This window comes from Drosophila subobscura, chromosome A (genome assembly GCF_008121235.1).
Source record: "Drosophila subobscura isolate 14011-0131.10 chromosome A, UCBerk_Dsub_1.0, whole genome shotgun sequence".
NCBI lineage: Eukaryota > Metazoa > Arthropoda > Insecta > Diptera > Drosophilidae > Drosophila > Drosophila subobscura.
This window is the reverse complement of record NC_048530.1, coordinates 10,740,166-10,762,377: the sequence shown is the minus strand read 5'-3', so window position 1 is coordinate 10,762,377 and position 22,212 is coordinate 10,740,166. Positions and strand designations below refer to the sequence as shown.

General features: G+C 49.8%; 2 protein-coding genes across 3 annotated transcripts in view; one reads left to right on the top strand and one right to left on the bottom strand.

Annotated features, from left to right (window-relative positions):
* LOC117891506 overlaps nt 1-22,212 on the bottom strand; it is an 84,271-nt gene that overhangs the window by 19,154 nt on the left and 42,905 nt on the right. Inside the window, exons 3-9 of one of the 2 annotated variants that reach the window (XM_034797001.1) lie at nt 21,704-22,095; nt 7,493-7,813; nt 4,176-4,261; nt 3,265-3,594; nt 3,054-3,151; nt 1,800-1,939; nt 9-118 (exon numbers count right to left, since the gene is read on the bottom strand). In XM_034797001.1, coding sequence (XP_034652892.1) covers nt 9-118; nt 1,800-1,939; nt 3,054-3,151; nt 3,265-3,594; nt 4,176-4,261; nt 7,493-7,813; nt 21,704-22,095 — 1,477 coding nt within the window. The remainder of the gene's footprint in view (nt 1-8; nt 119-1,799; nt 1,940-3,053; nt 3,152-3,264; nt 3,595-4,175; nt 4,262-7,492; nt 7,814-21,703; nt 22,096-22,212) is intronic. The other variant, XM_034797008.1, reaches the window with a different exon arrangement.
* LOC117891540 (protein UBASH3A homolog) lies at nt 11,896-12,419 on the top strand. Its single transcript, XM_034797054.1, has 2 exons — nt 11,896-12,095; nt 12,153-12,419. Exons 1-2 carry the CDS (start codon nt 11,921-11,923, stop codon nt 12,395-12,397), a joined length of 420 nt encoding a protein of 139 aa, XP_034652945.1. The 5' UTR covers nt 11,896-11,920; the 3' UTR covers nt 12,398-12,419.

Genomic DNA, 22,212 nt, shown 5'->3' with positions numbered 1-22,212 from the left:
GCACTTACCGTACAGCTCTCCTCATCCCATCGAAATTTACAATTGTCTAGGCCATTACATTCCAAATCCTTTGATATGCAGGTCGCGTCCTCGCAATCGTATTCGTCCTCGGTGCAGGCTGTCGGAATGGTGCATCCAAGCCAGAGAGGAGCAATGGGGAGAGCAATGGAAGGAGAGACAGTTGTAGAGTTAGAGAAAGTTGTAAAAATATTTGGCGCACAATGGCAGTTGAAGCGAGGGAGGGAGGGAGGGAGAGGGAATCTGGGTCCGTGTCTGTGTCTGTGAAAGAAAACAGTGCCAAAATGGCAATCAAAGCAGCAATCGTGGCAGCACAGTGGAATGGACAATTGATTCCAATTGAAATGGTTTTACACCCCAAAGCAAGCCAAACGGACCAAAGGTCCTGCATGCAGGTGCAGAAAGGCCTCATCCAATGGATGTTGACACTCAAACTTAAAATCAAACTCAAACTCTTTTCAATGGCCAATTGCAAGTAATTCCAGATAATGGAAAGGGGCCAGCACTGACTGAACATGAGCTCCATTCACACTTGCTTCTTCAATGGCAACTAATAATGAAATTGGCTTTATTGCACTCCATCCTGCCAGCCTGCCAGCCTGTCATCCATCCCTGCTGCTTCCACTTTCAAGTCGGTTTGAGTTAATTTTAATTCAAAATTCATTTGAGTGGGATTTAAGTGCGTTTCAAGTGCATTGCTCAAAGCGAAATACGTTTCTGAATTGTAAACAAATGCTGATTGAATATTGCATTTAATTTGCACATAAATATGTACAAATTATGTATTTATGTATTTAAATGTGCAGACAGATCGCTTTGTTCATTCAACTCTGAATTGGCCTTTATGTCATCTCTTTTGTTGAACTTTTATTGAACTGTGCTCCAACTGGTGAACGCTGATGGATTCACTCTCCGATTTAATTGGCTTAATTCCGGCTTCGATCTGCTGCGACTCTAGCTGCCGCTTTGTGCTCGATTTTCCCTCGATTTCAGGTCTCGAATTGATGGAATTGTCCATGCTGCCAGCCCCACAGTGCAGCGCCACGATGGGCGAGTGTAACCACAGGGCGAGTGCACGTAATCTCGAACATAAATCGCTCAGGCAACAACAATAATTGCCGATGCTGGCAGTGTTAGTACCTACTACTCGTGCTCCATGCGGCAGACACACAGAGCAGAGAGGCAGCAGAGATGGATCTGGAGTGGTAGATGCTAGATGGAGCTCGAGGATTCGATTCGAAGTAGTCGGCGTCGGCGTCGGCGTCTGGCTTCGTCTGCCTAAAAGTAAACAATGCTGGCCCCAGGACAAAGGACAATCGTTGAATGACAAAAGAGTGCTTAGCCTTTGCCTTTGGCAACTGGCGGCAATCACGCCGAACCCTGTGCGCCAAACAAACAGACAGACAGACAGACAGACAGACACACAGACGGGCAGATAGATGGATAGATAGATGGCAGGGGAGAGTGGGGATGGGCAGAGTGGGGATATGGTGGATGACAGAGTCAGATAGTTGGTTAGACAAGAGACTTCCACTTTCGCCTCTGTTTCAGACTCGCACTCGTTCAGGGCACTGCCAAATGGGCAGCCGAAAAAAAGGGAGAGGAGAGTGGAGTCAAGAGAGACGAGGCGGGAGAGGAAGGCCTCTGGATTTGGGGTGAGCTTAGCACCGGATTGCCCCAAGGATTTCGGTCATGCCTTTGTACGTTTGCGCCCGAGCATTTGTTGCCAATTCAAGGGATTTGCCATCATCAAAGCAGCCAAACGGATGGCCAGGACTTACCAGCTCCACGATCCCGGAACGCGGTGTACAGAATGCCGAACGTCGAATTAATCGCGATTTGATCTGCATAAAAGCGCAAGTGCAAAATGTTTGACTCCGCCGTAATGCTCTCGCCCGCCGAACCGCAAAAGTTCTTCACCCTGCAAAAAGTGACCAACGAGAGAAGGAGAAAGATGTTAATAGTCAACTGGCCGAAGGGTTTGCTCTGAAAAGAACGCATCAAAAGTATTTATCTGGTAGTTAGTCCCACTGGGAGTCTCCGCGCCCAATGCAGCTCTTGGGCACATTTTAGATTTGGAAAATAAATTTGTATTTGCCATCGATGGCAGATGCGTAGGTCGATAAATACATAATTTATAATATGGCTTCAGCGATGGCGTTCACTGAACATGGTATTTATGTTCGTTTGCTCTTCTGTCTGTCTGCTGTTCGTGCTGGCGCTTCTTTCGGCGCATTTCACGCTATGCTGACATTTTCTGTGGTTGCCCCAGAAAGTATGCTACGAAATGCCAACGCTCGTGCTATCGCGTGTGGGTGGGTGAGTGGGTGGCTGCCACCCGTCGTGTGCTATAAATTGTTACGAAAAATGAATTTAAATGAAAGCTGAATGGACGAGCGAAAGCCACAGGAGCAGCAGCAACAGCAACAGCAGCAACAAAGGCATCAAATCAATGGCCATGGCTGACTGTAAAGACAGAGACAAGCTTCTGCTTCTGCCTCAACCTTCCTTCCTGCCAGCGCCACCATTTTCCTTTTGCCATTTTCCTTTTGCCATTTTCCGAGCGCCGAGAACGCCAGTCAATCAATTTGAGTGTTGTCCCGAGCATCTGGAGCAGCAACAAGTGGAAATGTATTGGCGCGTTAAAAGCGGATGTCAATGCGTGTCGAAGATGGGGGAGCAGCCAGTCAGCCAGCCAGCCAGTCAACCAGTCAACCAGTCAGCCTGGGAGTCAGTCATCCAGTGTGCCATCCAGCGGGCAGGGCAGGACATGGGGCAGGGATGTGCGAGTCAAAGGCGCCCGCCACTTCCGCTGTCGAACAATTTACTTTTGGCCGGTAATAAATTGAAAATTTGCCTGGGCTTTGATCTCTTCGCTTTTTGGCAATGCGGAAATTGGCTTGTGGCCTTGCGTATACCCAGGGAGACCCAGGCGACTGTGGCACTTTGCCAGTGTTGTAAAACGCAACCGAAATGTGATTAACTCTTAAGGCTCGCGGGTTCCTAAGAAGGCAACAAAAGGCTGAAAGACTCACCGCAATGGCATCACCGTCTGCTCGGGAAATATGTCCAGAAAGTTGGTCTCGCAGTCGTTCGGTTTGCTCAGCTTAAAGTCCAAGAACTTGAGGAAAATCTGTGCCAGGGAGAGCGGAAAGGGAAGAGGGAGAGAGGAAATGAATATGGATATGGGTATGGAAGTTGCATTAAGTTTGCAGTTTGGACATTGACTCTGCCGACGGCACTCACCTTCCAGTTCTCCTTAACCTGAATGCGCCAAATGCAGTCGAGCGCTATCTTGTTGCGAATGACCTGCTCGCGTATATCCGCTGGGACATCCGTTGAGTTGATGAAGCCCTCGTAGCCGTCCTTCTCGATGGTGCAGTTGAGGTCGGTGCTGGGCGCCTCGCGATTCCGATCGAGGTACTCGTACACGGCACTGAACCCGGTGTACTCGATGGTCTCATCCGAGTGGAAGTGCAGCCACAGGTAGCGCTCCTTGGATGTGATTTCCGGTGGGAAATCGGTGCCGCAATACTTCCCAATCAGCGTGGAGAAGCCGTACTGACCGTCTCGTATCTGCAAGAATGTTCCCCACAGATCTTTAATAATCCATCCAGCACATGGCACACGGCACACGGCACACACTTTGCTCTGGCCTAAGCCGCTTTGGCATCATCGAGTGGCTCTGGCTGGACCGGCGCTGAGACATTAACTGAGACTGAGACTGAGACTCTGTCTGTCTGGCTTGCTCTTGGTTATTGCGGAGTGCATCCAAAGCCAGCATTCAATTAAAACTTGCCATTTTTCGGGCTACGGGGACAGGCACACAAAACAGCAACAGCAAAAAACGAGACAGTAACGAGAGGGCGGAGCAACAAAAGTCGTAAAAGAAACAAAACGAAAACTCTGCCATGGCCAAAGCTCTGCAACTAAGCAAAGTTTATCGCTTCGCTCTCATTCTTTCTTGTTGTTTTTTGTATGGCTGTGCATTGAGCTTGCAACAAAGTTCTCATTTCTTTTCTTGACCCTTTCGAGACAGCCCGTCCGTCACCGTCTCCATCTCCATCTCCATCTGTACGTCTTGTCCGCCTGTTGCCAGCCAGACACTCGAAGTAGTTACCGTCCACAGCAGCCTTTTACAGTTGCCTTTTACTTACTTCGAGAAAATCAAATTTGCACTCCTCCTTGGCCTCGATATTGAACGAGTTGCGAAAGTCCAGGCGTATGATTTGTCCCTTCGGCGCTGTAATTAGATGCAGACATCAAGCATCAAGCGTCAAGCATCAAGGCGCAGAGCGGGAAAGAGGCGACAAAGGGCAACACGTTAGTCGACAAATATAAACTCCAACCCGAGCCCGGGCTTATCCAAAGTCAAATGCCCCCGAGCTGAGCAACTGATTAGCAAGAGCTCAGCGCCAGCTCAAGTTCTGCTCCTACGGATTTGCAGTTGGAGTTGCCACAGAGAGACAACAGACAGAGAGACTGGAATGCACTGTGAGCCAGGCGGGAGACTCCCGAGCGGCGCACTGAACTCTTTCATTCGCTTAATTAGGAAGTGTGCTCTCTGGGCTGCCGCTCTTTTCCATCTGGTTATTACTTTATGATTGCTTTCGCTCCACGCGGGGGGCCAAGTTCCTTTCCCTTAATATTGCGTACAAGTTCCCCCCGAAACCTTTGCCCAAAGCGTTCATGGATCCACCCCGGATCGACTGCTGCTGCACGTTCTGTCAAGCAGCGAGAATTGTTTAAAAATTGCTCACAATCTGTCCATTTACAAATGGATCGAAGCTATTAAATGCCGCCTGCAAAAAGATACATCCATCTAGAGGGTTCTTTTCGTTGTCTTTCGGAAGCTGGCAAAGGCTAGACCCAATCAGGGGCTCGTGTCCGCTCGTATCTAAGGACAAAATGAAAGCATCTGGGGACTCATTTAGTGGGCTGCATGAAAAGATGCCACACCCAGTCGCCGGCACCCACATCCATTCATTCATTCACGCTCAGACTCAAGCTCACATTCAGCTAACGAATCCTTGGCATGAATCAATGGCAGTGGCATTGGCGATGGAAGAGGCTACGGCTCCGGCTCTGCCTTTGCCTTTGCCGTTGCCTCTGAAAAAACATTTTGTCCTGGAGCCGCTCCTTCCAGTTTGCTGTGAAATGGAACCTTTGTGGCCAATGTGGCATAATAACACACACACACACATACAGAGCGATTGCCAAGGCGTTAACACACACAAACACGAGCGTGCATAATGGAAATGGACAAGTAATGAAAGTTGGAATCACAGACAGAGAGAGGCCAGAAGAGAGAGAGAAAGCTGAGGGCCAGGGCTGAGGGTGAACCACACAAATGCCAAAGTGAGTGAGGTTTGAATGGGAATAGAATTCCGCATTGATTGGCCTTGAAAAAAGGGAAGAGAAAGGAAAGGAAAGGATCCAGCTTAAGGTTAGTCCCCCAGTGGGCAGGGCGGGGCGGGCCGCGTGGATGCTTCACCATTATCAAATTACAAAGCCCAAGGGGGGCAGGGGGGTGGCCAGAAAGGGGGCAGGATCCTTGAATTGCATTTGCAGTTTCATGCGCAAAACCGAAACCCAATTACAAGGCAGAGGCATCCAACTGATGCTTAGACTCGAGCAGGAAACAAAATAGGGCACAAAATGGATCAGGCTGGAAAATGCAGTCATAATTACAGGCAATCATAAAGGGTGGGACAATTGATTTGCAGAGTTTGGATATCCTTTCGGGATGTGGTCCGCAAGTGGATTGGCTTGCGGCTTTGAGGGCACCTCCAACCGAAGAACTCTGCTCGTCCTCGCATGTTCTGTGGGCACGAGGGCTGTGAAGGACAATTGATTTGATGCCGGCACCGACTGGTTGCATTTCCTGTGGCCCTCGCATGCAGGTGGATTGCTTTCAGTTTGCCATTCTCTCTCGCTCTCTCTGCTGGGGAAATTAATTAATCAATTTCGTGGACTAGGGGATGGGGATTCTCCCATTCGATTGGCAACAAAGAGACACATTTCCCTGCGGAACTCAATTAACAAATTGAGAAGGCTTTGTGGGGCACTGTGCGTGGGTGAATTTATGATCGAGCCGTGCTAGAAGTCTCCTGATGAACCTTTTACCAGCTTGGCAGTCCTTTTGCCTTTGCCCCGTCTCATTTGGTTGCCTTCTGCTGGCCTGCTCCTGACTGTGGCACCCAGCCACGACCAGCACACATTGCCATGCAAATAAGCAGCTGTCTCCGGCAATTCCTCCTGCACACACACACACACACACACGCACACACACACATGCAGCATGCTGACATATTTGCAGATTGACTGTGGGAGATACTGGGACCGCTGATGCGTGCTTATGGAAAGTCAATCATTCGCTTTCAGGTTTTATCTGTCAGCCCCTGACTTCTGCAGTGACATTATTTTGTCTTAACTGACAAATGATTTGGCCTCTAAGCGACTTTAGATAAGCATTGGAGTTGACTTGATTCGATTCGATTCGATTCGAGAGGAAGCTGGCAGCCTGGAGCAGGAGCAGGAGCAGGAGCTGAGGCTGGAGCTGAGGAAGGGGCACTGAAGCGAGAGCAGCTCAAATATGATGACTGCTCGGTCCAATCTCTGTCGCCCGCATCGAGGAATTGAATTGTGCTGAAAGGGCCAAGGGTTGGCAGCTGGGCGGGGGCGTGCAGGGGGAACGAACACGCCAACGCTTTTAACTGGCACACACAGCGGTGCCTGCCCTTGGAGTCTGTGCGGAGAATCTTACGCATCAGCGCCGTCTAATGCTGCCGCTCCAATGGGTGCCCTGTCCCCCCCCTAAGTTGCTCTCTGAATGACTCACTGACTGGCTGACTGACTGACTGACTGACTGACAGACTGGTAGTGTCAACAGCTAAGACTTGGCCAAAGACTTTGCAATTATTTGCAGTAGCTCGGGCTCGGGCTCTGGCTCAGCCCCTGCTTCTGCCTCCGCTTGTCCTCGTCGCCAAGTGCTTGCCATATAAACTTTTACGAGGCCTGCACTCCTCCACTCCACTCCACATGATCGTATGCCACAGGAAGCTGCCTGCGAATGGGCTGCCATCAAAGCTCCCATTTGCCTTTGTATCTGTGGCATAAGGATACAGCTACAGCTAGAGATACAGATACAGATACGGAGACGAGTATGTGGAGCTGCTTGTTAATTGCTTAGCCGTAGAATGGATGAGGCATAAACACTCCAAGCTGGCACAACCCTGCAGTTCCCAGCATGACCTCCTGACACTCGAATAACTTCCCACCAAATCGCACATCTGATGCTGCTCATCGAACGCATAAACAGGCACTTGCTGAATGAATGTGCGAATAGCCAGGCTAGGCATATTGATTGCCTTGAATCACTTCATTTGCTTTGACTCCACTTGACTTTGCGTAATTCTTCTGCTGATCCCCACATGATCCCCCATTCGCTGCTGGTCTCTGCACCGGCACTCACCTGTTATCACGCGCGTGCAGTTGATGTTCTTCGGATAGAGATTGGGATACTCGGGGCTGTACAGCTCGTTCTTGGTGGGATCTCCCTCGACGAAGAGCCGGCAGCGGTCCACCTGGTCCTCCTCCGCCTGCCGCTCGCCGCGCCCTGCACGCGGTGGCCGCGAAATGGTCAGCGTCTTCGATTGCTCCTCCTCCACAAGCAGCTCGTCCTCCAGCAGGGCAGAGTGCCCGCCGTGCACATTGTCTGGCTCGTGGCTCGATGATGGGGCAGCCATCCAATCCGTGCCGTTCGTCACTGCCCCACTGCCACTGGCCGCGACTGCTGAAACGGAAATGGGAGAACGAGAGGAGAATGGAGTTCACCTGATTACCAGTGCGAGTGCGAGTTGATGCCAAATAAAGGCAGACTCTCGTATGTTTTACGTTCAGTCGGTGTGGGGGGGCACAATGGATGGGGCGGGTGGGCGACATTACATTTTATTATGATAATAATAATCATGAGCACTACAATTTATGCGGTGAGCGCGTTTCCCTCTTTTTGTTTAATAATGCGCATAACTTTTGCCAGAGCAGCGGCAGAAGTGAAACTAAAAGGGGGCACAAGGATACAGGAAAAGTGCCACCTGCGAGGGTGGGAAATAGTGCAAAGCGAGCTGGATGCATGTGCGTGCACACACTCATGAGTGTGCGCATACTTTGGTAACTTTCGCATAACGGAACACCGCACGCTACGCCACGCAACGTAACGCCACGCAACGCAACTCCAAAAAGTAGGCAATGCAAATTGCACGCTCGCTCCGCCTCACTCTCTGTTTGAACTGCGCTAAGAGCGTAACTGTAACTGTAACTGTAACTGCAGCTGTAACTGTAACTGTTGCTGCTTCTAAACAACAATCGTTAAGCCCATGCAAAGTAGCCCAAAGCACAGCCCACACACAAGCACAAAGGCAGAGGCAAAGGCAGAGACAGCGGCAGAGGCAGCTGCGAGAGCACGACTCTGTGTCGCACAGGGCATTGGCACTGCCTCGACGGCAGTCGACTGTAGGCCAAAGCCAGCTACAACTACAACTAAACAAAAACCAACACAAAGTGGGGAAAGCCAACGAAGCGGGGAGACTCTCTCTCTGGCAGCAGAAGCCGAGTTTGATTTACTAAATTGAATCGAATGTGGGCAAAACAATCTCAAGTGCCAAACTAATTGCTGTGGGGGCTTCAGAGCAACAACAGCATCGGCTGGCTGAGCAGTTGTGGGCTGCTTTGAGCACACCGCAGCTGATGGACATTCATTGGGAATGTAATTAATTGTTATTCATCAGCTTGAGCCAATTATTGCGTATTAAATGGAAGTCCAGCGTCCAGCGTCCAGTGTGCTCCATGCAGTAGATATTTGCAGCTGGTGTTGGTTTCGTTTATCATCATTTGCACTCATCATTCACTCGGTACAGTTGTGCTTAATCGTGGTAGATGCAGACACCCGAGAGAACTATTCCAGTGATCGTTGAGTAGCATTTTATGGGTCATACTTGGAGTGTGCTGGCGCAGACGTCGGCACTCGCACTCGCTGCAAACACAGGCATGCCCATGGGCACATGTGAAGTGTTTGCCTCGCATTACACGGCTGCTAGTGCCTAATGATGTAGCAACAAATTTAATAAACATATTAAGTGTTGATGCTCTTGTAATCGCGCAGGGCAGTGCCAGATGTTACTTCAGCTTTCGCTTCTCCTTCTCCTTCGCCTTCTCTTCCATTCTCTCTCGCTCAACCCGTTTCTGCGCTTTCTATAAGCACACACACACAGGCACACAGCCAGGGAGAGAGCTGTGCTCTGTGGCATCAAAAGCTGCTTATTTCCGTTCTGGTTCTGGTTCTGGTTCTGCCTCTGCCATTCCCTTTGCTGCTCCTGCTCCTCCTTGCTGCTGACATGTTTGCTGCTCGCAACTCTGGCAATTGTGTCGCAGTGTGGCAGTGCTCGCTGAGCACCACACACATTTGCGACATCAATTAAATGCGAATGAGCATTGAAATTAATTTAAATAAGAACATATCAAAATTCACTTTGGCGTCTAATGAACCGTGAAAACTCCCCCCCCACACACACATTCTGCGCACTCAATCTTTCTAATTAAAATTGCAACAATTTATGGGATTTCTGTTGCACAAATTGTGGCCATTGCATTTTTGGGGTTTTGTTTTAATGGCATTCTGTGCCACGTATTGCATTTCATCGAAACATTGCCATCATTGTGCTTGAGCGACAAACGGCAAAGGGCACTCCCAGTGGCAGTTGGCTCATCATTTATGTTCGAGCTATTTTGTGCACATTCTACGGCCTGCCGCACACACAATTGTCAGCAGTTCATGGCTGTAATGGAACTTAAAGAGCAAACGGAACTCACAGTTGGAGCTGCCTTCGGCTGCGCCAGAGAGTTGCACTGTGATAAACTGTTATTTGATTAATTATGGGCACTACTCTCTTCGTTGCTGCTCTTTCACTGTGCACACTCGTGCTTGTTCTTGGTGCGGGTTGGCAGCCCGTCCAGGCCGCAGGGTTGCATTTCGATACACATTTGTTGCGGGTTTCGCCGCTGCTTGTGTCGATTTCAGTGGTTTGCCGCTTGTAAGCCACAAGTTAAACTTTCAACCGGAGGAGAACCTCTCCCTTTCTCTCCCTCTCTCTCTCTCTCTCTCTCTCCCTCTCTCTCTCTGTTTGTGTACAAGTATCTCTTGTTCGCTTTTCTCTCTATTTGCTGTGCCATGTCTGGGCCTTAGACTCCATCGCGCTGTTCATTTATATTCATATTTGCATGTGTATGTCTGAGTCAAGGAATCTTTTGCCACACCCTCCCATCCACACACAGCACTCCGCTATCCCCTGTCCCCTATCCCCTATCCCCTATCGTCTCTCCCCTCTTTCCTCCTTGAGCACATTCCTCGCTGTCGCCGCCTCGTATGTATTTTATGCGTCGACTCTGTTATTTGCTTTAATACACTCAATAGACTTAACACATTTTCCACGCCCCACCCCCACCCCCACCCCCATCTCAACCCATCCCTCCCCCTCTTCACCCCGCTGTGTGTGTGCGTTTTGCAGTTTTGCAGCAATAAATTTAGCGTTTTACTTGCTCTGCCAGAGACACCGACCAGCAGCACCCCCTGCAGCCAGCTGGGGCGAGGAAGCTGCTGAAACACAAAAATATTCCATTCCAGCTGGTGGAACGAGTCCGGCACAGTGGCTGCTAATGGCCACACAATTAATTACACCCGAAAATGTGGCCTGATATCGCCTTTGAGTGTATTTCAAGTAATTAAATGTTGCTTATAAATTGCCTGAAAATGCAGCAATTGCACATCAAAGAAGTGACACGCAAAACTGTTCAGCTGGGACTTTGTTTTGGCTGCCAACCACTGTGCGCCTTTGGGCATAATTGCAACTCCGACTCTGGCTGTGACTGTGACTGCGATTGTGACTGTGACTCTGTCTGTGACTGCGCATATTTATTTATTTTGTTTTGCATTGTCAGAGCCGGAGAATGGGCGCTCCTTTGGTGCGGGCGAAGGACCTGGCGACGGCACTCGCAGCAAAATGCAACTAAGTACACAATAATTTACAGCTGGCATTAAAATTTCGCCTGACAACTGGGGCCGGGCTCCGTTCTGGGGCTGCATTCACAGAGCACATAATTTCCCCATGATTAACTAATTGCTGGCAGCCGACTGCCGCTTGTTGCACGGCAACAGAAAGAGCAGCAGCAAGAGCGGGGCAAACCCCACTGCAGCTTTGACAATTACAAAACTCTATTGAATAAATTAAATGTTTACGGAGAGCGCCGCCCCGCCAGCCAAGCTGCTCGCCAAACATGCATTCATCTTTTATCCCGCAGGACATTGACATCAGAGGGGATTGTGGCCTGGAACTCGGTAAATACGACAATCCATAATTGAGTGGGCAAACAGTCTGCACATTGCTTTGCCATTGAGCCAGCACTTGGGCCCCCCGGCGCGACACTCCCTCCACACTCATTGCGAGCAGGCAGCAAGTTTGTTCTGGCAAAGAGCAGAGTAAGTTATGGCACGCCATGATTCCCAGCAAAGTCCTGGCTCAATCGAGTGAGAGGCAAGTCAAAGGGAACAGCCCTGGCCTTGGATCCTTTCACATCAAATCTGGGGACTCAAAGGAAGCGACCCAAAAGCGGGTAATATGTGTCCACGGAGAATTTTCTGGGGTCAGTTTATGCTGCGCTCTGCTCTCAGCTGTCCAGCAGCTTGTCGCACTCTAGTTGATCGATTCTCTCCCATCACTGCTTCCCAGCCAAAGCTGTTCCCATTTGTCATTCCTTATTTTGTACTTATCGTAGGAGCAACGCATTCCGAAACTATTGATCGCTCGATTGATCATTGATCAGGCTGGAGCCGGGACTTTTTGAGTGGATGGGCTGGTACCCCAGCGGTGTGCCCGACTGGCTGACCAAGAGTGAGTTGGTGGAGGCCAACTACAACATCGACTTGAGCTACCAGCCCGTTCAGGCCTCGGGGCAGCTGACCGCCACAGAGCAGTTCTATAGCCGCAACCACGACGTCCTGCTGCAGCTGCTGGAGCGCACAAGTATGTCCCATGCCCTGGAGCTGATGGTTTCCGTTCTATATTTGCACTCTCTTGCAGCTGGCAACATCCTGGTGGTGGCCCATGCCACGACACTGGACACCTGCACCCGCCAGTTGACTGGTGGCTCTCCGCGGAGCAGCCACGAGCTGTTGCAGGCTATGCACAAGATCCCCTACTGCAGTCTGGCCACCGTCGAGCAGGTGAATGGCCTCTGGGCCTGGTCGCTGGTCGACCCCGAGTGCCTGCCGGTGACGCATTCCAAGAATCGCCGCTTCAAGTGGAATGCCCTGGCGACCATCTAATGGCTGCTAGACTGCCCGACTGACTGAGCGACTGAGCACATGCCCCCCCACAAGCAGATCTTCCGCTCAGAAATTGGTGGAAATTGCTACAAAATTGTCTTGTAGCTGCCACACAATAATCCAGCAATAATCCATATTACATTTTGAGTAATTATGCTGCCACTTGAAGGGAAGCAAACAGCGGATCATTGCAAGATGTTATTTAATTGAATTGCAAAACAATTCATTTATCTCCCACTTCTACGTCTCCTGCTTGCTGCTACTGCTTGCTCCTACTGCTTTCTGCTACTTCTTGCCCTTCTGCCGCTGCAGCGCTGTGGCTATTGTTCCTCTGCTTCTCTGCTGTTGCTTGCCTTCTGCAGTTGCTGCTGTTAATGGCTTCTGTTAAAAGTGTGTTTGCTGTTATCAGCTTCTCTGCTCACGATCTGTTGTCGATCTGTTGCTGTTAACCTGCTTCTGTTGTTACTGCTATGACTGCTACTGTTATTGCTTCTGTTAATATGGTTCTCTTGTTGCTAGCTGCTGCTCCTTAGCTGCTGCTCCTTTGCACATTTGGCAAACGTGGATTCCCACTTGTATTTTCATCAAATTAATACCCAAAGGCTGGGACATTGACTTTGATGAATCGACATCAATTCCCATGGCAACTTCTTTCATTTTTGTCAGGCACAAAACGTAAGCCAGGAATCGGAATCAGTGGCGGAGTGAGAAACGTTGGGTAATTGTCGCTGGCAGCGTTAATTAATACAGCGCATAAAATGAATAATGAATATTTAAAGCTTTTGCTTTGGCTTTTGCTTTGCCTTTGGCAGCGCCAGCAATTTGGAGTTTCATATTGGAAGGGCTTTCCTCCATGCGCTTTAAAGCGGGGATGACGAGGATCCATGGCAACGCGCGGGGGCGGGCGGCTATCACCCAAGTGGTTGTCGAGCAGCAAAGCGAGATGCAGAGGCAGGGGGCGTAAAGCCGGTGTTAGCGTCGGGCTTCTGCGGGAAATTCTGCATGCCACATTTTAGCATTCCCCCACCCCCAATGCCACCCATGCCAGCATGGCAGAGAGAGCGCTTCGGGTTCGAGAGGAATGTGGAAAATGTTACTGCTTTGGTTTGGCCATAGCTCGCAATTAACATGGGAAAATGCAGCAGTAAATGTGGCCAAAACAGGGCAACAGGGGGAGGGGGGAGAGACACTGCAGGAGGATGATTAACGCAATTTGTGAATGTGAATGCGAATGTGAATGGCCATTGGGAATGGAACACTAACGAGTGTGATTGATGGATCGAATGAATGAAGAGCTTCCATTTTGCAGCCGTTCGTGTCTGCGGTCAGCCCGAAGTCTGTGCAGCCGTGAGATCCCCATGGGGTCGTGCCTCATGCCACAATTATGTGTGGCAACTTTTTGCACAGAACATATCGAAGGGGTGCTGCCAGGGGGGTGGGAGTGGGCATAAATATGGGGATATCCGCTCTGCACTCGGATGACAATAACCAAAGAAGAGCTTACACACATTTGGCAAGCACTTTTTGGCCACACATCCGCCGTGCCACATGCCACATGCAACGTGCAACGTGCAGCAACCCCCTTCTGCTGCTCCGTGCCTTGCTCGTGTTGCAGAATTTCAATTTGGGTCTGGCGCAGCACATAAATAAAATCAGTTTTATTATTTTTGTGCCACAAACAAACACACGGCCCCAAGACAGGGCCAAAGACACTCGCGGAGAGAGAGATGCCCCCCGAGGGGCGTGGCGACGCCGTTTGCCCCAATAGCTGGGATGCTGTCGAAGCAGAAGCCACAATGCCACAATGCCACCTGAAGTTGCAATTAGCAATAAAACACGCCAGCACCGGCAACAAAAGATGCCACGCCATGCCATGCCTCGTGCCTCGTGCCCCAGAGAGGTTTATGTGCTGGACACCCCGCCACCCGCAACCCGCAACCCTCCCTCGTGCCACAATGCTCATTACCTCCCGCGGGAAGTAAATAAAACTGGGAACAGCATCTAATTGTTGGTTTATGCAGTTCAATGGGGCAGCGGAAACCGATACAGCACAACCCAAGCATCAATTATGCACTCCCCTCACCTCCCCTCAGCTCCCCTCACAGACAGCCACCCACCATGGCCGCCCGCCCCGCTGCTGCTGTCTCCGGCTGGCATTCCGCTCTATTAACAACATTTTCGGTGTGCTGCATCTTTTTAATTGCGGCAAGAACGTCAAAACGTTGTGCGGCTCGGCTCATCTGGATGGAAAGTGTGCGCCCACAGCCCAGAAGGCCTTCCCCCACAGCCTAATGTTTGGTTTCAGCCAAAACTCAGCACTTTCAAGCTTTGAATCTGATTATTCTCGTTCAGCGATCGCATTTTCGCAGCTAAATCAAGCTAAATGCACATTGCCTTTCGTTTCTTTCCGATGCAGGACTTCCCCCGCTTGGTTTAGCTGCAAATAAAACAAAATTGAAACAATACAAAATGCCTGGCACACTTTCACTTTTGTTCACTCCACAGAGATCGCCGCTTTGGGGCAAAGTGAATGGGGAAATCCACTTTGCGGCACACCCAAAATACTTGCACACTGCAACTGTATGTACATATGTACTGGCTATGTACATACATATGTATGTATATACTCGCTTATGTCTGCCTAAATCCATATACAAATGGACCGCATCGAAGGCGTTTTAGCATTTCTGCAAATTTGATCGTTTTGGGCAATTGCTGCGAGTGCAGCTCAACCCACACTTGTCCTTCGACTTTTTGCTTGCAACTTGCGCAACTGATGGCTGGCAGCTGGGGTGCATCTCCCCCCACGAGACGCTGTTCATGTCCAAATGCAAACAAAATATTTGTGCATAATTCGAGGCGGCATGGAGAAGTCGGAAGTCGGAAGGCGGAAGTCGGAGACAATAAGTATGTCGAGCCAAACAAAACCACTGACTGACTGGCTGGCTGGCTGGCTGAGTGACTGACATGCCAGAGATGCATTTGCCGCTGTCGTGAGTACAACAAATGGGCACTGGGTGCTGAGGCTGGGGCCATGACAGCGGCAGCAAAGTTGCAGGTTGCTGCGGGACGAAGAATATTCAAAATGGTTAAATTGAAATGAAATGCCTGACAATTGAATTGTGACGGCAAATTGAGAGCAACGAAGGGTGCGCGGTGGCAGCAGCTGGACGCTGGACGCTGGCTGCTGGCTGCTGGCTGCTGTAGTCCCTGGCCACCCACTAGATGATCTATTAACCTGCCAGGGCTGTGCAGCTGGCGGCGGCGGATCGTTGTGGCGGGACAACCTCAAGCCTTCACGTCATTTTAATTTTGAGCGAAAGCGCAAAAGGAGCGGCCAGAAAGAGATTTAAAATTAAATCAGCGTACTGTGGCCATGGCAGATATGCCTCTTAGCCCATCTGCCCAGCCACCCCTGTGCCCTGTCCAGAGCACCTGCCGCACCATTTGCATGCCCCGGGGGGGGGGACAAGTGGCAGGCAAGGAGGCAGGAGCGCACGTCGAACCAGAAACGGAACCAAAAAGAAGCCAGTGCAAAGAGCTGCAGACCGCGCACGAACGGAACTCTTTAACCGAGGCATGCCACCACCCCCCACCCCCCACCCACCCCTTCCAGGGGTGGTGCGTGCTTAGTGGGCGGTAGGAAAACGCGAAATGAAAATCTGCAGGCAAACTGTCAATTTGCAGCGAAAATTTGATTAGGGTTGACTGCATTTTCACTCAGATCCGTGGGGCAGGGCGAGGACATGGGCAACAGGAGACAGTGCATAGAAGAGGGAAGAGGGCAGGGGAGAGGGGAGCGGAGGAACCCTGAGAACTGCCACCGGGAAATTGAGAATGCGAATGAAAAGCGCGGGCGAACAATGCCCGCAAAATGTGAGTGCAACAGAAAGAGCAAGGAAAAACATTCGAGTTCTGCTCATGCAAAGATGGCTGAAATATTTACATTAAAGCCCCCTCTCCCCCCTCAGTCGCTGCCCAAACTAGTTCGGAAAACAGCCTGGAAGTGGTGGAAAGATTCCCTGACTAGGATCGGCTGAATGCTGAGCACACAGTGGACCAGCAGAGGGAGCATTTGTGTGGCAACTGCCTGCAGCACGCACCATTCCAGCACGGAACGATCGCTCCGAAAGGAAACACACACAAAATAGCACAGATAAATGCAGATACAAGCAGCAGGAGATGGAAGTGAAAGCATTACAAATATATATTCCACGAGTCTGTGATTTGGGCTAGAGATACAGAAACCAAGAAACAATCAAGCTCCAGCGTGGACCCACAGACCCCAGTTGTTTGTGGCTCAATTTATGGATCGCTCTCTATTCCTCTTCCCTCATGCATCCTTATGATGCATCCCTTTTGTTACATAAAATGCACTTGGACGGGGACAATGGACGCTGGGATTGCCACATCAGAAGCGAGAGAATGAGGATGCAAAAACCACGCGCAGAGCAAAGCCATTTGGGGGTGCACAAGGCAAGACGAAGCTGCGAATGCTTGGCCAATTACCTCCGCTTGAGAGCTGAGCAGACAGAGCCCATAATCTTGGCATTAGTTTCGCATATTCACAGACATTGTTTTCAAAGTTTGAAATGCCACCAACTGGGACAGGACTAAGCAGAGCTCGAGAGCGGAGCGGGCAAAAGGTGCGCCGGGAGTAAAGGAGATGGGAGACGGGAGGTGGCCGGGCTTTGTGCCCAAACTTCGATTGAAAGCGATGGCCAGACAGCGCTCACAGCAGCGCCAGCAATCGCGAAGGCAATCGCCGTGTAGGAAAAAAGCTCTCGGGTGCCGCAAAAGTTATGGAAAGGACGGGAAAGGGCAAGAAAAAGTGCAACCAACACACACAAAACAGCAAATTTATAATTGAAATCAGTGTCAGGACAGTCAGCAGAAGGAGGAGCTAGAGAGAGAGAGAGAGCTGGAGGCATGGCAGGAGGAGCAGGAACAATCAAGGATGGCACTTAAGTCGAACGACCAAAACAAGAGGAAAGTGTACAAATGCAAGAAGAAAGAAAGTGGTGACAGAAAATGAAGGAGGCCAGGGGAGGGGGCAAAGTGCAAGATGCAGAAGTTAGGGGAAAACACCAACAAAAAGAAGGAAAGAAAGGAGGAGGAAAAAAATGAGTTGAACGAAACGAAACGAAACGAAACCCAAAAACAAATCAAGAGCACAAGAAGTGCACACAAATTAGCTAATGTTGAATAGAGCCAAAACCAAAGCCAACTTCTCCAAGCTTCCGCACAGACTCTGAGGGAGAGAGACAGAGACAGTGACAGAGAGCGAGAGAGAGGCAAGGGCTGGTGCTGGGTGCCCTGCGGGCAAGGCGTCCACAATTGGGTCAGCTAGCATTTGGGGAAAATGGCCAAGTGCGACGGGCCGTGACAGAAGCATGAAAAGTGCTTTAAGCTAACATTTGCCAGATCTGCTTAAATTTCATTACGCAAAGAAATTGTACGAGAAAAGGTATTTGCCAGTGGCCCCAGGACAAGAGGGAGCAGGACATTGAGCGACATTGCATGCCCCGCCCCGTCCATATGCAAACATAAATATGAATGCCCAACATTCGTCCATAAATAATCGTTCAGTTTTGAATAGAATATCTGCTGATTTCCCTGCGCATAAAGCGGATTAGATTTTGTAAAGTATTTGAGGAATTTGCAGCTTAAAAATATATTCCAAAATAAATGCGCCCAAAAGGATAACAACTGAGACAGGCCCAAACAATTTGGACAGAAGATTAAACTTTAAGCCACTGGAATGATGTGAACAAAATGCAATACAACTACTGCTGGATGTCAGAGGCAAAGGGCTAGTTGTTTCAGTTATGGTTTAGAGAAGTAATTAATTATGCAAACATCGGCAAGAGTCGATTAGTCCTGCCTAATGAACCTCCCACAAATATCCGCAGGAACCTCAACCTCAGCTCCTGATGACCGACGACCGACGACCGATGACCCATGACCGATAGTTGTCCCAATGATTGACACCCGAAATCCCTTTATTGAGTGGTCTAATATATTTAGATCAGATATAGCAGTGGAGAACGATGACCGCCACCTCCTGCCATACGAAACAATTCTGCCAAATTGATTGCCATTTGCTTGGGACGGCTCGAGCGCATGCCAGGGGAAAAGGTGAGACCATCATTTGCAAATCCAGCCCCGACAATCCACTGCCATTTGTCCTCTCGGGCCTCGGTCGGTTCTCTGTCCCTCTGGCAGCTCCGAATTCGTAAATGGCTATTTGTAAGCATTTTGCAGTCATTACACAAGCCCCAGGAGCCGCTCTCCCAGCGGGCAACCTACAGACGTTCATAGCCCTTAATTAATGGCCACTTCTGGGAGCAGTTGGCAGTTTCTAATTTCAAATAAATAAAGGCTACCTTCCCCCCCTTCACCCAGTGGCGCCTACAAGCAGCGAAGACACCTTCTGGGCGGGTGCTGACCGAAAGCCCAAGAACTGCCGCAGTCCGTTATTGTGCAATGAAATTCGATCTGGCCACAAAATCCCATACATTAAACGGCATTTCATTTATAATATTTGGAGTTTGTTTCTCCTTAAATTGGACCCTTGTGGGGGCCGCTTCCTTTCGCAGCTGTGAGCGATTTGAAGTCCGCGAGCTTTGCATTTGCAGAATATTTCCACTTGACTGCCGTGAGTGACACTCGGACCGAGCCCTCGGCGCGTGGGTCCAATCTCTTGTGCCATTTTTCATGTCAAAATTATTCAATTATTGGCGATGCGAGGCAAAGGGGAATAGCCAACAGGGAAGGGCAACGCATCAATGATACCCTTTCATACCCTTGCATCTGCTTTCCATCATTTCTATGCTGTGCCACTTAAGGATTTCTAGGGCTGTTGCTATGGCAACCAAAATTGAATAAATTGCCAGCATTTTGGGCCGCCTCTTGTCCGATACGATCCCTGCTACCTCCCACTTGCGAGTTTTGGGCATGGAGGCAGCAATCTGCGTAGCCATCGGCTGAGTTTGCTTACGGATGACTACGGATGTGTGTGTGTGTGTGTGTGTGTGTGTGTGTGTGTTAGAGCTCACTTCCGGTTCGTCTCCATATTGTGTGGGGTCACATTTGCTGCCTGCATTAATTCACAATTACGGACAGACCGTAAACAGCTGCCTCCACTTTGATGCGACCAGGCGAGCAGAAGCGGTGCCAGAAGCGGTGCCAGAAGCGGTGCCAGAAGCGGTGCCAGAATCGGAGATTAGTGAAATTATTATCCCCAAAATGAAGGCAACATCATTTGGATTTCTCCGGCTCTGCACGTGGCCACATGCCAACGTCCCGCTGTCCACGAGTCCTACATTCGAGACCTTTTGGATCTCTCTTGCCTTTGTGTTCGCTCTCAGACGAACTCGGGTTGCCAGCAACCTTTTCCATATTGAATGGCAAACTAGAAGCCGCAACATCAAAGAGCAGGTAAACAGGAGCACACAATGGACACCCACTGACCATGTCCCAGCAAAGTAGTTGCTTGAAATTGTCAATCAATTCCACGGGTATCTTGTTTAGCGCAGATCAGAGGAGCGCCTAAACCCAAATCTAACTTTCAATTAATGAAGCTGATCGAATGTATTTGGATTAATTAAGCAATGAAACACTTAGCCAGTCAGACAAGGGACTAAAGGGAAGGGAAGGGAAGGGCTTACATCACGAATGCCAACAGCAAATACGAGACCATCGACAGCAACCAAAGTAAGCAACAATTATTGACATATCGATGGCATAAGTGCCGAGCACAGCAATCAAGCCCAATTGACTCATCGGTAACAATGGAAAGCACTTGTTCTGTGCAGCGAATCGACTGGCGGTGGCCTTCAAGTGGAGCAATCCAACAGCCAGCAAATGAAGTTGCCTCACAACTTCCACTGAACACAAAAGGCATCATCGTTTGCATAGCTCTGTGTGCACATATTGTGTGTGTGTTTACCTGTATGAATGTCATTGCAATGTGGTCACTGTTTTCTTTGTTTAATGTTTACTTAAGGTGTGGGACACCATAATCTTCGATGTAATAAAGGTTCACAGCGCAGTTGGAGGAACTAGCTAGCAGCTCGCTTGGTGGCAGTTGGGGCAAGGGATTTGCTTGGGAAATAACTGCCACTGGCAGTTGCCAATTGTGGCTGAGGTCTTCGCATAGTCTTAGGCGCCAGCTGATAGTGCTCGAAGGACACTCCTGGTTCTGCTCTCCTTTCTTTCGAGTGCAAACATATACATGTATGTGTGTGTGTGTGAGTACACAGCATGAGCCTTGTTGACCAACTTGGCCGACTGCCACAAACGCGAATGGAGCATAAAAAAGCACCAGCCGAATGGCAACTCGCTCTGGCGACCTTGACTGCAGTGCATCCCGGCCAACTGTCGTCCATTTTGCCAGCACACACACACACACACACACAGACTGTTAGGCACATGCATGGAAAAAACAGTGTCTGGGCAAAAGTATTCCCCCCACTTGCTTCTGTTTCTTTTTGCGTTTTGTTCTCAACGCAAAAAATGTGCGAGTCAATTAATTACAGGCAAAAACGTACGCATCCCATGCCCAGCTCGCACGCGAAACTAAATGTACATATGTACATTTTACATACATATCTACATCTACATATGTATGGGTGTATCTTCTGTCTTCTGTGTGGCAAACGATTTGGGGCAATATTTATATGTACCAGCAGAGTTCGAATTTGTAGGGATAAAAGGGAGACCATACAAATATACTCGTAATGCATTCGACTTGTGGCAGGACTTGGTAACACAAGGGTCCACAAATGCCATATGCCACGGATTGGATGATCCAATAGACACGCATACATGCACTCGTTTGTGTGTGCTTAGCGTTTATCTCAGTGTGTGGCGGTGTGTCTGCATAAATAAGCAAACAAATGAACCTCTAATGAGGTCACAGAGGGCCACTGGCCACTGGCCATTCCGTTCATGTTTTCTTGTCCCACCACCACCACCAGCCACCATGCATGGAGATGCTAGAGCTAGACCTCACTCTTCGCCCTTTCAGCTGCGCACTTAATCGAACCTTCGCCAAGGTGCAAGTATTTTTCTTTCTCTCTCTCTCGCGTGATATGAGATAAGTTTAGTTGGATCTTACAAGTAGAGCCGCAGCTGCACCTTAGCCCGGCTGTTTGTGGTATCCCAAGGCTCAGTGCCAGCAAACTCACCCTGTATAAATGTACGTATGTACATGCCCTCCCTCCTCTACCCCGCACACACGCACTCCTATCCGTGCTCCCGCTCCCACGCTCTCCCGCTCTCCCGCTCTTGCGTAGCACTTACCGTAAACTGCTTGGCCAACAATTAGCAGCATTAGCAGCAGCAGCGGCAGCAGCAGTGGGCAGCGTGGGCCCGGGATTAACCTTTGATTTTGTTGCTGCTTTCGTTGCTCTTTCACTGCCTTCGGCTGCTGCTGCTGCTGCTGCTGCTGCTGCTGCTTCTGCTTCCGCCTCGGTCGCTGCTCGGCGAGGGTCTGCTGCTGCTCCTTCCCCTCCAGCAGCTGTTGTTGCTGTTGTTTTTTGTTGATAATAAGACTGCTGGCAATGCTGCTGCTGCTGCTGCTGCTGCTGCTGCTGCTTAGTCGACGCATTTTGTGTGAGGATTTGCCAGCTTCAGTCTTATTGCCGTCTCCCTCTCCTTCACTCAGCCAGGGAGTCGCCCTCCTCCACACGTAACTGTAAAACAAACAGAACAAGAGAATGAGCACAATGAGCAAGTAGAAGGGGAAGTGGAAGGGGAAGGGGAAGGAGAAAGAGAAAGAGCGCTAGGGAGCGCGCAAGAAAACGCGCAAG